We start from the raw sequence: 14,405 nt of genomic DNA on the forward strand, positions 1-14,405 counted from the left end.
CTGCACATCAGGTGCTGCAGAAGTGCAGGCTTCACCTGAACCTGAGGGCAGAACTTGGCTGAATAGAAGGCACCAACAGCACAAGAACCTGTGCTGAATCTGATAAAGCACACGAGGTTGTTATTCCCAGTTCACAAAGGGCCATTTTTCAGGCACATGATAGAACAGCAGAGAAAAAGCCACAGACTCCTTGCTGCTGCAGTAGACTGACCAACGCTAACAGCCCTCCAAGCTGCACAGAAACGACAGTGTTCTGCTATTCTGCAGCCACACAACAATCCAGCCCGCACTGCCACCCACTGCCCCTTTCCCTGAAAGGGATTAAAGTGAGGTGAACTGCCACAGCAGCCTGCCCTTGCCCCCACAGGGGACAGTAACCTGTTAGGAAATCCCTCGCTGCTCCTCATGGGAGTGGTGGTGGAAAGTGAAGGTGACAGCAGCATCCCATGCAGCCTTCAGCACAGAGTCCTGCAGCCCCCGCTTGTCAGCGCAGTGGTTCCACTGGGAGAGGTCAGAGGTGCAGTCAGAGCCTTCAGGGGGAGGCCGTACCTGGTGGCCATTCACACAGCGATGACACTTGATCCTGGAAGAGTCAGCACAAGGTCAGTGCAAGGTTCCTCCACTTCTTTAGCACAGGGGTTCTTTAAAAATGCAGCCCACTAACATGTGGACTGACTCCCCTTCTGTGACATTTGCAACTGTGTTTTCAGACAGGATTAATTACTTCACATTGCATGTGAACACACAGACACCTGGCATGTGCAGCTGGTAAGGAATGACTCTCACATTTTGGGAACACCAGGGTTCTCTTTTGTAATGGCACTGAATGTTTAGCCATTTGGGAATGGTCCAGCTGGACCCAGAGGATGTTCTGGAGGAGTTTCCCCCAAAAGGTGAGGGATGCTGCTTAGAGCAGATTTCCAGGGAACACTGCCTGGATGAGACATTCTTAGCACTGCAGCAGCCTTCCCCAGATCATGAGAGCACACCATGGTCCAATCCACTCCATGCTGGCTCCCACCATGGTCGTGCTAAGGCTGTTCTGAGGATGGCCTACAGAGCTGCCAATTAAGGAGACAAAAAGCAAGGCTTGTTGCCATGCAGACCTACACAGAGCTAAGCTTTGAGTCAGCTTAAAACTAATCCTTTTCACTTCTTGCCTGAACTACGAGACTTAACTATCACAGGGAAGCATTTTCCTGCACCCCTTGTCCTCTTTCTCATGTTTGCAATACCAGTACCACAGGTCTCAGGGGTTGGGGAGAAGGGCAGATAACAGAGGATTCTTTTAGCCCCCAGAACAACAGTTGGGTTGGCCTCATGAATTCTTAGCAGATACAGCAGCCCTGGCAGTGGAAGCAGCTCACCATTTGGAGAGCACAGTCCACTTAGGAAGAGAGCAGCAAGGAAGGACCAAGTTGGGCTCCACCAATTTGTAGAGTTGTGATCAATTTGTCTTTTCATTAGGTGCTGAATTTCACAGCCTCCAAACACAGGCAGCAACAAGACAGCTTGCTCATCTGTCCAGCCAGCACAGCTTTTCTAAGACATCAAAACGGGAGGACACTATCTCCAGGTGGTTAACAGCTTCAGAGGCAGAGACACTTGAGGTCCTCTCTCTCTGAGCTTCCTCCTGCTGCTTAAGGAACCTTGGAATCAGTAGACCAAACTGTGGAGGTTTTTTTTTTTCTGTCAGTCATTCAGTATACTCACTTATCGTGGGTGTCACTGGTGGTGGTCTCATTCAATGTGAAGAGCTCCTTCAGCTCCCCCAGTGAGAAGTGCCTTTCTACATCCTGCTCTTCATCAACCACACAGCTGCTGAGGGCCTTCTTGTGGGTCTGCCTTTGGAATATCTTCTCCTCTATGGTCCCCGTCTACAGGAGAAAAAGTGTCAGATGAAGCCCAGCTGGGACACGTGTTACAGGAGCACTGCCTCAGGAAGTGTCACAGAGCACACAGCAGTAAGCTACCAGACCACTGAGTGCCTTGCCAGACCAACACGGATGTCAGGCAGGTTTTACTAGCTGCACTCCAGCCACGGTCTATTTGGTTGCTGATCTAACACCTCTGCTTCTCTTTTCACTGTGGCTAAAGGAGTGGATCCAATGGAGATGTGGATGAGGAAGAAGTGGAGCTGCCACTTGTGGCTAGAGCTCAAACATCACACCAGATTGTACTGACAGGAAGGAAAGAAGCTGAGCAGCTACAGCCACTTGGACAAAAACACAACCCAACCCAAACAAGCACAACCTCCCCCAGAATACAGCAACAAAGGCTAGCCCTAGGTAACACAAGCGTCAGCAGTATTTGCTGTTTCTCCCACACGCAGATCAATCACACCTGCTGTCTGGAGGGAGATGACTACTTCCAGAACAGATGTACAAAAAGCCCAGTATGCCAATTTTAAAGGCAAAACTGTAAGAGAAAAATGTCTGTTTTGCAAACAAATGCAATACAAAGGAGGGGGGTGATGAGTCATGGTTTGTAGACCAGTTTGCTAGTTCAAAAAGCAAAGGACCTTCCTGCTTCTGGGGGCAGCCAGGAAAAGTGGAACACTACAAGAAAGAAATGGGCAAAGAACATCTATTTTGTCCAAGTAAAATAATAATTGATCAAGAAACATAAGTTTACCAAAAAAACCCCAAAACCAAATCCCCACTATCTGAACTAACCAAGGTAAACAAGGGCAGAAAGGGGACATTTCTGAGCAGTAATCACTAGCACTGCTGGGCAAAGCGTTCCAGTAGCCTGAAGACAGAAGTCTCTTTTGGGCTTTTCCTTTACAGAGCTGTTACCCCATCTGCTAACTGGTAGCCCCATTCCAAAAGCTGCTGTAATTCTGGGAATGTACTTGCTGTTTATTAAGTACACATCCACCCAACCAAACCAGACTGCTGCCAGACTCAAAGACAGCAGCTTTGGCATCAGACACCCCATGAAAGAATTCAGATGCCCAAATGACTTCAAAGGAACACCTGATCTGGAAAGCTGCAGTCATTTCTATTTCTCAGAAGCCAGTCACCACTAGAAACCAAGGCTTGCAGTAATGACCCTCCAAGCTTGAACTTTCCTGGTTTTCCATGGCAACACATCTAAGTGTAGAAAGCAATTAAGTTCCGATCAACCAACACAAAAGGGTTCTTTTCCCCTTCTGATCCCAAACACAGCAGCTGCAGTCTGGGCTGGAACCAAGAACTCCACGCTGAGGAGGCAAAGGAAGCAAGACTCACTGAAAGCAGTCGATAGATGTAGCATGTCTTCTTCTGGCCATCCCGCCACACGCGAGCCATGGCCTGCTCGTCGTTCGCTGGATTCCAGTCTGGGTCAAACATCACCAGTCTGTTAGCCCCGATCAAATTCAGACCGCAGCCACCTGCCTTGCTGCTTAACATGAAGATAAACTCGGGGCTCTGTGGAAAAAAGCAGGCCATATTTTTTCTACTCTCAGCATTCAGAATCGGCAGGAGAGCTGCTCACATCTGTCAGGTTCCACTTACTGAGGGGCTGTTGAATCGTTCCACAATCTTCGCTCTCTTTTTAATGGACATGGTGCCATCCAGACGGACATATAAATACCTAAAATATACAGCATTTGCTACAATCAGGCTGCTGCCACCTCTGCAGCACCCACCTGAAAGAGGAAAATCTTTCACAAACAGCCTTGTAACAAGGACTTGAGCTTTAAGAGCTTTTGCAGAGGGCCAGAGTTTTTCTGCTGAGTGACTGCAGCAGCCAAAGTACAAACCACACTAAGTTCCAGTTCAGGAACATCTGAGGTAAAAGACAGATCACAAGTTTCTGCTGATAGAAACTTTAAAAATAGCCAGTTTCCTTTACAGTGCAGGCTGCAAGTACAGTCTTGTAGAATTAAACAAAAGAAGCCTGAAGACAAACCTTCTGTTCCTGCAGAGCTTTTCAAATAGGTCCAGTGTCTGTGTGTAGTTAGACACTAAAACCACCTTGTCATTACTGGTGCTTTTTGTAACAGCAAGGATGTAGTCCAAGACCAACATCTTTCCTGAATAAAAAAGGAAAGAAAGAAGAAAGCTAGAGCAGAAATTCTAGACCATGGAGGGGCACTTGATAAGATGCTAAATACAGTCTCATGGTTGCCTGTGATAGGCAGCACTCTTGTAGTGATGAGTTCCCCAGTACCTGAAAGCTGAGGCTCCACAGATTTGGTGCTGTAGCCAGCAGGGAACAAGTCCAAGGCTCCCATAAAACCTTCTTCCTCTTCCACACACTTATCATGGATAAGAGCAGGGTCTGAAAAAACAAAGAGCTTAGAGTGGAGTGCACAATGGAGACTCAAAACACCCCCACCAACAGTGCAAAATTCAAACCCATTATGCGAGTGGAACAACTCACGATTGCAGAGCTTCTTCAAGGAAGTGATGGAAGAGAGAGATGACACACTGATTTTGCCTTCCTTGAGCTCCTCCACTGGCTTGGCTTGCTTCAGGAAGTTCTTGTACAGCTCAGCCTGCAGTGGTGTCAGTCTGAAACAGAACAAGAGCTCTGCAGTCTCAGCCTGCACCCAATCCAACCCCATTCTCCTTCCTCCTCCATCTACAGAGCCTGTTTTTTTTTTTAGCTACAGCATGGACAGCCTAGAACTGAAAAGCAACGTATGGCCAACGGTGACAATCGCATTCCTAGACAGAAGCAGTCAGCATAAGTATTGAAGGGCTTTTTGCAAGTGTTTTGTCCTTCCTGCTGCTCTTCCTGTTTCCCAGGCAGAGTACACAGCAGCAGACCACCTGCTTAATCTTCACTCAGGTACCTGCAGCAGACCACCTGCTCAATCTTCACCGGCAGGTATTTGGACAGGATGTCTGAAGTTCTTCGGATTAAACACCTGCAAGAAGAAAAATTAAAGTCAGATACTTGGACATCATCAAAACACCATTTTAACATTGTTACTCCTCACGAGCTCAACACACAATCCTTTCAATATGTCATCTCCAAAAGACCGTGACAGTCCAACACATGGCAAAGACCAGACACCCATCACCCACACAAGGCCACACTAAGAGGCTGCATCATCCCATGCTACAGAACCCAATATAAGCCACTGTCTGTGTGAGACATCCAAATTTGGTTCATGAGACGTGGAGATATCAGGCATGATTCCATCTAACAGAGCCCAGCCCCTTACAAGGGAAACTCAGCTTTTCCTCGGGCTACTAAGGACATTCTCAATTTGAGCTACAAACAGACCAGTCACGTGGACAGCAAACAAGGACAGGATTTAACCACCGCACACTATGGACATAACCCAAAGTACAAGCAGGCAGCTCCCTCATGTAACAACTTCATAGCCGCCCTCAGCCAAGATGGGTTTTCTGTCTGGCCCAAGATTTCAGCAAAGGGGCTCTAGAAATGGAACAGCTCTACCACACGTTAGAAGAGGGTACAAACTAGAAAAAATGCTGAACTGAGCAACCAGAATACAAGAGAGATGCAGAAACCCAGTTCTGCCAGGAAACATCAAAAATACAATGTTACAAAACCTACAGAAGACAGATAGCAGGGATATATGACAGCCCCAAAATCTGTCAAAGGCTGTTAAAGGAAGGAATAATCTAGTCTCCAAACCCATAAGCAGCAGGATGAAAAATAACAAGCTTAAACTGCAGTAAGGAAGATTTATGTTGCACATTAAGAGCATTTTCTAACTGCAAAGACAGCAATGCTCTGGAAAAGGTGTCCTGGGGTACTTGTAAAGTCTTCAGTGCTGGGTGGGGTTAAGTAAGGCACAGTTTAGGTCTAACACCTTCTACATGAGAACAACAAGATGGATCAACCATCATCTTCAGGGCCCTTCCAGCCTTTTAACTATGATTCCCCATGCCTTTACAGCACCATCTCATTTTTAATTCCTACTAAATTCCATTGATTCATCTGTTTCTTCTGTTTCACCTTCCCTATTTATTTATCATGCTGTTGCATAATGAAGGGAAGGACACAGACCTCAACATAGCCAGGCAGAGGCATTCCTGAACACACTTTTACACCCCTTTTCTGTCAATTATAAAAAGAAATAAATGCACCTCAAGATGGAATAAGCTCTTCTCCCAACCTTTCCTTTCCCTTAAGCTTCTGCAAGCTGACTGGAGTCATGGTCAGGACTGTTTTTATAGGGAGGGTTTACTTGGAACAAAATTCAATTTACCATGACTATGAAGTGCAGGATTGTATTTGTGACGGCTGCAAAAGCTCAGATTAAAAAAAGACACCAACAATGCTGGGAATCCAAAAGAGTCCCTAGTAGGAGTTTTTAGAGAGAGACAAGCAATTGCCAGCAGATGTGGATGAATTGGTTGCATTCAAGAGAAAAGAAAGCAGGTTTAAACAAATACCAAGTATCAACCAAAGAGAAACAAGACAGCATTCTACATCACAGAGGTGCCTTTTGGGGATGAAAAGTCCCATCTCTGACACTAGTAATCTAATCACATTGGCCCTACAGAGCCAACACAGCTGCGGAAGCGTGAGTTAGACTTTTGTGTGACCTGGGCAATCAACAGAACAGCAGAACTGTGCTGCATTCCTTATACTTTTTCTGTCTGTTACTCAACATCTGGGCCGGATAGCTCTTAAGTCTGAGCCAGTCTACACTGCAGTTATGTTAACACAAATGAAAAGATGCTGCCTGGCTAGTCAGATCCCAGGAGAAAACAGCAACATAAGAGTGAAATCATGATTCAGTATCTGCGTACTTTTGCTCAGGGGGTGACTGCAGCTAACTGCCATTTCAGTGTGCTATTTATCAGACTAAAGCTACATGCTATGTAGGTTTCTTAAGCAATAAATACTTGCACAATCACTTCCTGAATAGATATAATTGGCAAGAGAATTCATTACAGCTACAACTAATTCGGAAGCACACCAGTATACACCAAGGGTTTATGCAAAACCTCTGCAAAGATGAGATGGATGAAGTTCACCTGTTCACAATACTGATCAGCTCTTTAAGCCTCTCTTCTCCTTTGTGCCGATCAGCTTCGCTTGCATCCGCATCTCTGCCTTTCAAGATGGGAATTTCAAAATGTCTTTTAAATTCCTGTGCAGTCCCTGTACAAAAGAGAAGTGAAAAGGTGACATCTGCCACTAAATAACTTTTGGTCAGTACCCCCACAGCCCCAGTTATCATACCACAAGCACGGAGCCCAGCAGATAACACAAACCCCTGCCCCATCAGTATGATTTGTTTTCCTTTCTAGCCAGGAAAGATTCAAACAAGGGAGGCAAATCTATCTGCACTCCAACAACAGTGCTCTGGCAAAGGTCATACAACTTCAGTAAAACCTGAGTCCAGTCAGGCCTGTAGTGTTTTCGTTCACATTCCAGCTACAGTTTTACTCCCAGATTTTGTCCTTGAAAACAACAGCACAGGCATTATGTGTGCCTGTTCCAAAATTATCTGTAATCATTTGCTTGTTACTGGTCACAGGCTGAAATAGGGAAAAATGACTGCGTATCTGCAGCTTTGCTGGCAGCAGTTGCAGCGTTAATCCCATCTCAGAAAGGGACAAACTGGAAGCACAAGGAGGCTAGCCTTGCCCAAAGTGCAGGTCAAAGGGGCAGGAGAACCACAGACTCCCTGTAGTAACTACTCAAAACTGAATCACATTGAACAAAACAGATGTACAACATCTACCACCCCATCCCATCATCTTCTGGAGAAATTCTGGGCGCAGAACAGCCAAACAGAAAGAGATAAAGCCCAAATGCTGCTTGTAAGACTAAGAATCTGATGAATGCTGTTTATCCAGAGCTGTGCATGCACTAGAATTAATGAGAAGCCTCTTGGAATGGACGCCAAGCAATCTGAGACAAAAATGGGTGGTGAGTTACAGCAACAAGGGAATGATTTACAGAAGGGTTGTTTTCATTCCTTGACAGAAAAAGTGACGTCTCTTGACAAAACCAAGCTGCTCCACACTGCAAAGCAGCAGACCTGCTCCTAACTCAGTGATGCAGGACAGAATGCAAAGACTACTTTACCTTTGAAATGAAAATGGAGCTTGCAAACATATGCAGATCATAGGAGTTTGAGTTAGAATATTTCATTGTGTTACTAGCAATTGTAGAAGCTCACTGAACACTCAACACCAATCAGTACCTCTCTGCCAGACTCTTTTGTTTCCATCTCAGATAAAACTAACCCCGTATTCACAGGCCTCCTTTGCCTTAAAAGCCAAGAGCAGTCTTAACTCCAAACACTAGACTCATCCTCAACTTTCTTTCAGGCTATCTGGAAGTGGCATGGCAGACTGCCAGAAGGTGAGGCTTTGTTGCCTAACTGCCACAAGGTACACCAGTCACTTCAGCCTCCTCTGGCAGATGGATACAAGAGAGGGAAGGAAGAAGGAAAAGCTGTCTCCTGGGCTACCTCTGTACCCAAGGCAGAGAGCATGTCATGTCAAACCCTCCCCTCCACAGAACATCTCCTACAAAGACATTATTACTGGCTTAGATTTCTGAATTTTCTATAGCCTGTGAGTGTTGTGGGAAATAGCATTACAAGCTGGCTCTTCCTGCCCAGCAACTCCTACAGTATCTCCACGGGCTGTCAAACAAATCCTAGCCTACATTTTGGCTGACCAGCATAGCTACATAAGATCACAAGATCAATTATTTTACTTTAATAATTAATTCCCCTTCCAAAATACCTGTTAGACTGGTGTACTATAAATTACAATCATCTTGAAGCAGAGCTCTAAGAACAGGGGACTCCAATCAAAACTTTCTGGATACTAACTGAAGGACAGTAAGTCTCCAACCTGTACATGATCCTCCCTCTCACTCATGTCTTGGTTGCTGCTTTCACATTCATATCTTACCCAGAATGCCTGAATTGACGAAGTGCACCAGGCTGAAATATTCAAGCAGGTCGTTCTGAATAGGGGTGCCTGAGATAAGGACTCGCCGGGGTGTATTTAAGCTGTTGAGAGCCTGGTATGTTTGGTTTTCAGAGTTCTTCAGTCTGTGGCCCTTTGAAAAAAAGAAAGAGGAATGAAGATGCAAGTCCCATCAGTGGCCCTGATGGGAAGCAGCTTGGAGATCCTGCTCAACAATGACATGCCATCTGTCCCACAAGGCATCTCGCCACTTTTCCCATTCCTGGTAGTGGACTAAGTGTTGTATGTTGATCAACTGTTGCAACAGGCTACTTTCAAAAGCAAGAACCTGTTGGGAAACCTGAAGCTATTACATGAGGAAACATGACGTTACAAGCTCACCAGACCAGGAACACCTGAGTCACACCTGGGCAAGAGGGACTACCATGCAAATAAAAACTACCACATGGCCTAATTGTAAGAACTGCTTCCTGTTCGAAGATGGAGATGCCTTCAGCTACCAACACTGGGCAATGAACTCTGGACCAGTAACATTGCACCACCTAAGGTTAAGATCTCAAGCCATTCAGACCACCTATACAGAGGATTTCCATGCCTTTGCACACTAACCACAGGAGTGTCTACACCTCTAACAGGGCTAATCTGAATACAGGCCCCGTTTCCCATGCTTGGGAAAAGCAACTTTCATTAGCACCTGAGTGCTATGTCACAGGACAAAATCTAAGCAATGAGATGCTTTTCCTAAGTGCCAGAGCTGAGTATTTATTTGGAACATACGGAAGACTCAAGGCCAAGGATCTGCATTCCCAGTTTGACGAGCTGCTGGCCCCATCCTAGGGGCACTGAGGCGTGGGATTGCCCTTCAAACTCCCCCACAGGCACTGAATAAGATGGCCAGATAAAGCAGCCAACACTACACAGCCACAGATAGGAGACGTGCTCCTCACTCTTTTTAACCTCCTCTCAACACTGTTGTAGCAAACACAGAACTGAACCACTGGGTGGCACCACTATTTAACAAATCCCCTCTAACTGGCAGCAGAGGCCACCTCAACAGTGGATGATCATTTCAAGGAGCTGAGGGCATTTGTTTTATTTTGTCCCTCAGAGCATCTCAGGCTCTCACTACCTATACCCACAAACAGGGAACGATAAATGAAAAAACTTCATTTCAGCCATGTGAACACAGAGCCTGACAACACAGGCTTGGCAAAGCCAGATAAAGCAGTCAGCAAGCAGAGAGACAAGCCAAGTCTGTCTTCTCTTGAACAAGCTCCACATGAAGTAACTCCTCACCCAGCTTTCCTACCTCTGCCCCGAGTAGGAGACTAGAAAAGAGAGGAAGAAAGTCCTGCCAAGGGACTGCCCTTCAAACTCCCCCACAGGCACAGAATAAGATGGCCAGATAAAGCAGCCAACACTACACATAAGAGCACGCTGAGTCACAGAATAATTCAGGTTGGGAGAAACTTCAGGAGTCTCCAAGTCCAACCTCTTGCTCAAAACAGAGCCAGAATGTGAGGCCAGGCCAAACAAAGTACTTATCACTTTAGGAGAGAGACACAAACAAATGAAAACCAGATCAGTGAGTCAGGACACTACCATCCCAACAGAGTAAGACCTGTTGCAGAGGCAGAGACCTCCTTTCTGCTAATGTGTACCATGCTGAGAGAGCCCTTGTAGGTTGCGTTCCCCCCCACCAGAGACCTACAAACTGGCCACAATTACACCACCACTGGATCTCCTTCATATCTCAGCTCATGAAAACACCCTCTCTTGTTCAGGTTCGCACAGTATGGACAAGGAGGTTATCCAGAGCCTCTCAAACACAGGAATGGGTGCTGCCAACAACTGGAACTTGTCTCCCACTGCCCTCCCCCTTTTAAGAAAGCAGAGTCATTTTTGCCCAGATCTCAAAAAGCTACCAGGAACAGATTCTCCTTAAAGATTTCCCTGGTACCTCATCACATATGACCAGCCCAACGCTGCCCTTCTGTAATGCCTCGGCGTGGAGTCGGAAGGTCTCATAGGAGATGATCAGGATGGGTGAGGGCACTCGCAGGCCACGCTGGTTCATAAAGCCAACTGCAGAAGGGGGAAGAGGAAAAAGAGAGGGATGAGGAAAATTAATAGGAAAGGGCTCAAGTTCTGTAGTCAAAACTTTTGCCTTAAAAATCTAGAAAAGCTGTTTCCATTACTCTGTAGCATCCCTTCCAGCCACATATACCCATGCTCCTTTCCCCACAACTGTTCTCATTTCCATCCCTCTCCCTCCCTCTGCTCACTCCTTTTCTGGCTTCTGACTGAAGCAAAGAGTTAGTATACATTAGTAGAGAGACTTTCAACACTCCCCAGAGCTCTAATGACAGCTCAGAGATGCTCACATCAGCTGCTGTAGGCTTCTTCCAATGCAAGATTCTGATCTAAGCCAGCCAACCGCACCATTTGCAAACGTTTCTGTACCTAGTTTACGGTCAATCTCTTCCTTGGAGCCTCCATCAATGGCCAGTGGCTGGATCCTTCCCCCCAGCCATTTCTCTACTTCATTGTACCAGTTTCTCACCAGGCTGGAGGGAGACACCACCATGGCTTTCTCAATCTCAGGCTTGCAGTCTGGACTTTGCCGGAGGAGCGTCCACATGAGGGTGATGCACTGCAGGGTTTTGCCCAGCCCCATTTCATCTGCCATGATACAGCCATGACTCCCGGGGATCCGACGGCTCGTCACACAGTCCCACAGGAATTTTACTCCCTGCCAAAAAATTGGGTCTCTCAGAGCAGGATGGGGACACCAGCAGAATGACAATTTCATTACAGCTTCATTACCACAATGCACAGGGCTGACACTACAACAAACAGCAGATCTGCGTAGCAGATCCCTGGGGACATGCAGCATTCTAATGAGACAGAGGGAAATCGCCTGACACACAGATAAAATACAGTCACATCTGTTTTGGAACGTTTCTGGTGCCAACATCTACCTCATAACATGCATGAAATCTCACTACATTTTAACTGTACAATTGTAGCTAGTTTCCTGACGTGAATTCCCAGACATTTCCACCCTTGGCTGCATTAGATAGGCCCAGGCCACCAGCTAACCTGCATCAATCACTGCAAACAGGTTAATCATCTTAACACTACCCAATTAGGTAGTTTAAAAACCACAGAATTGTAGAGTGAGCAGAATTGTTTCTGCTGCCTGATTAACTACTACAATACCCTCTGAAGCCCTCATCACTTCTGCCAGGATGCACAATGACTCACCTAGGGGCTCAAGGTCCAAAGCAGATTTAGCTTCAGAGAAGACACAGGGCTGAGGTTAGAGCTCACGTCACATGGGGAGAAGAGCTCAGCCCTGCATTAGACTCTGACACATCACCAAGGCAGATAAAAAGCTGGAGGGAGGTGGGGGGATGGTGAAGAAGAGAGGTAAACTCTGCAAAATGTTCCTCACCATGTGATGCTCGAGTCAGAGAAAACTGGGGCACTGGCCTGGGAACGTACCAGCTCCCTGCATTGTGGCAAGAGAGCAGGGATTGAGGGTCACAACTTAAACACACCTAGATGCATTCACCCCTCTGTGCTCCACTATTTAGGGCTGGAAGGTGGAGCACCTTCACTTGCACTGTCAAGTCTTTTTCTTTCTTTCTTAGACCCTTAAATAAACTTTTTTAACATGTTGTTAAGCCAGCTGAACAAATCTGAAATATACTGCTGGCTGGACACCCCATCGGGTAACCTCCCAGCAAGTGGGCAAAAACATGACTGAGTGATGCCACCCGACAGCCTGGGAGCATCACCTGAGTAAAGCAGCACAGGAATCTTAGCAGGCAAACCCTTACTGCTAGACTAGAACAGAGACTGTTTTATCAGATATCTAGCTGTCAAAACCCAGTGTGCCTAGGACACCAACATAACTATCACTACTTGACAAAAGCACCACCAGGCAGCATCTTACCCAAAACCAGAGTGCCTCCAGCTATGTAGCCAGAGACAAGCATTACACTGGGTCACAGGTTCAGTTCCAATTCAGAGATAAAAGTACAAGCTAGGAGCAGCCTACAGCACATTCAGAGCCATCTAAAGATCTCCCATGGAGGGACACATCCAGCTTGACCTGCTTAGCCTGCAAGATCAGCAATCACAGCTTCCATCTGTGCTGCCTCTAGGCTTAAATGATAATATACTGCATCTGAGATGAACTTCAAACTGTCCAGATACCTAGCAAGACATTTGGAGATTAGTACTGGTTCAATATTGTGATGCTGCACATATTTATGACATACAGTATCTTTCAGCACTCTCTTCTGGTGAATTCCAAGTCTCCGTAGGTCATGGACAGTTCACACCTACAAAGGGCAGCCTCTGAATAAAACATAACGAGGCGGGAATCTACTCCACACTGTGATGGGAACCATGGTACCAGAAAGAAGGCCTTCAGTGTTTCCTGGCTCAAAGACTGCAGATTCAATTCAATTAATTCTCCTGACCAGCAAAACACACTGTTGGACAGTCTGCTCTGCCCAACTCAAGACTGGGTGCAACAGTATTACATCCCCTTTCACAGAGCTGCACTCTGCAGAGCTACATCTCCAGACTTCATGATAAGAAAAAGCCCTGACACTGCAAGATCCCATCTCCCTGCAGAACCCAATGTTTTCCTAAGGTATCCCTGGTGATAAAGTCAGCCAATGCACTTTCCTAGACCTGTGCAACCAACGCACAAGGGTCACAGAAACTCCCTGGTTTCCACCATAAGCTGACCTGACCTGTACACACACCTGTGCAGCAGCATCACATTTAGACTGGGACTGCCCTGACCCTGCTTGATCAGAGGCAAGAGAAAAGAAAGCTCACACCCACAGGAAAGCAGTAAATTTCAACATTTTTACGGACAAACAGGACAGCTGTAATACTCCCAGCATGTTCTCCTGCTTAACACAGCACAGAGAATATTTGCAGCATTCTGGCCTCTAAGAGGATGGTTAAAACAAATGTTTCACTTCGCGTTTGCAACACACTAGAGCCTGTTAGATTGTCAGAGTTTGTGAGGTCTGGGTAAACCTTGCAGTTGGTGGGTAACAATTCCAGCAGAGGAACTGCAGCTTTTTGAAATGCACCAAAACTCCTCCAGCCATACTCTCAGCTCCCAATGGAAAACTTACTTCTCTCTGATGGGGACGTAAAACACGGCTGAGGACAGGATCCACCACAACATGGACAGGTGCTTTGTCCCTGCAGGAGGCAGTCAAGGAAGAAGACAGTGTGATTAATGAACTCAGCACAGCATATGTTTAGTTGTTGTTTGGGTCTTTTTTTAAATCTCACTCCTATACTGAGGACTCCCCAGTGGCACAAGGGAAGCAACTGCCAACAAGAAAGTGAAAAATTGATTAATTCAGTTTTGAAAATGAAGTCACAGGGGCCTGATCTACAATCTAAAACATCAGTGAAAGCATGTTTTCAGGCTGTGGTTAAAACAAGGGCAGAATGTGGTTCACAGATACAGTTGAAAAGTCATAATTATTTTCC

General features: G+C 46.2%; 1 protein-coding gene across 1 annotated transcript in view; it reads right to left on the reverse strand.

Annotated features, from left to right (window-relative positions):
- Window positions 1–381: 381 nt before the first annotated feature.
- Window positions 382–14,405, reverse strand: part of RAD54L (RAD54 like) — a gene marked incomplete at both ends in the record, with an annotated part of 87,738 nt that continues 73,714 nt past the window's right edge. Inside the window, 13 exons of the mRNA XM_084265871.1 lie at window positions 382–583; window positions 1,714–1,877; window positions 3,234–3,413; window positions 3,501–3,579; window positions 3,898–4,021; window positions 4,159–4,269; window positions 4,372–4,502; window positions 4,787–4,861; window positions 6,954–7,080; window positions 8,853–9,003; window positions 10,831–10,955; window positions 11,334–11,622; window positions 14,039–14,108. Coding sequence (XP_084121997.1) covers window positions 382–583; window positions 1,714–1,877; window positions 3,234–3,413; window positions 3,501–3,579; window positions 3,898–4,021; window positions 4,159–4,269; window positions 4,372–4,502; window positions 4,787–4,861; window positions 6,954–7,080; window positions 8,853–9,003; window positions 10,831–10,955; window positions 11,334–11,622; window positions 14,039–14,108 — 1,828 coding nt within the window. The remainder of the gene's footprint in view (window positions 584–1,713; window positions 1,878–3,233; window positions 3,414–3,500; window positions 3,580–3,897; window positions 4,022–4,158; window positions 4,270–4,371; window positions 4,503–4,786; window positions 4,862–6,953; window positions 7,081–8,852; window positions 9,004–10,830; window positions 10,956–11,333; window positions 11,623–14,038; window positions 14,109–14,405) is intronic.

The sequence above is a fragment of the Gallinula chloropus genome (assembly GCF_964237585.1).
Source record: "Gallinula chloropus genome assembly, chromosome: 6".
In the NCBI taxonomy this organism is placed as follows: Eukaryota; Metazoa; Chordata; class Aves; order Gruiformes; family Rallidae; genus Gallinula; species Gallinula chloropus.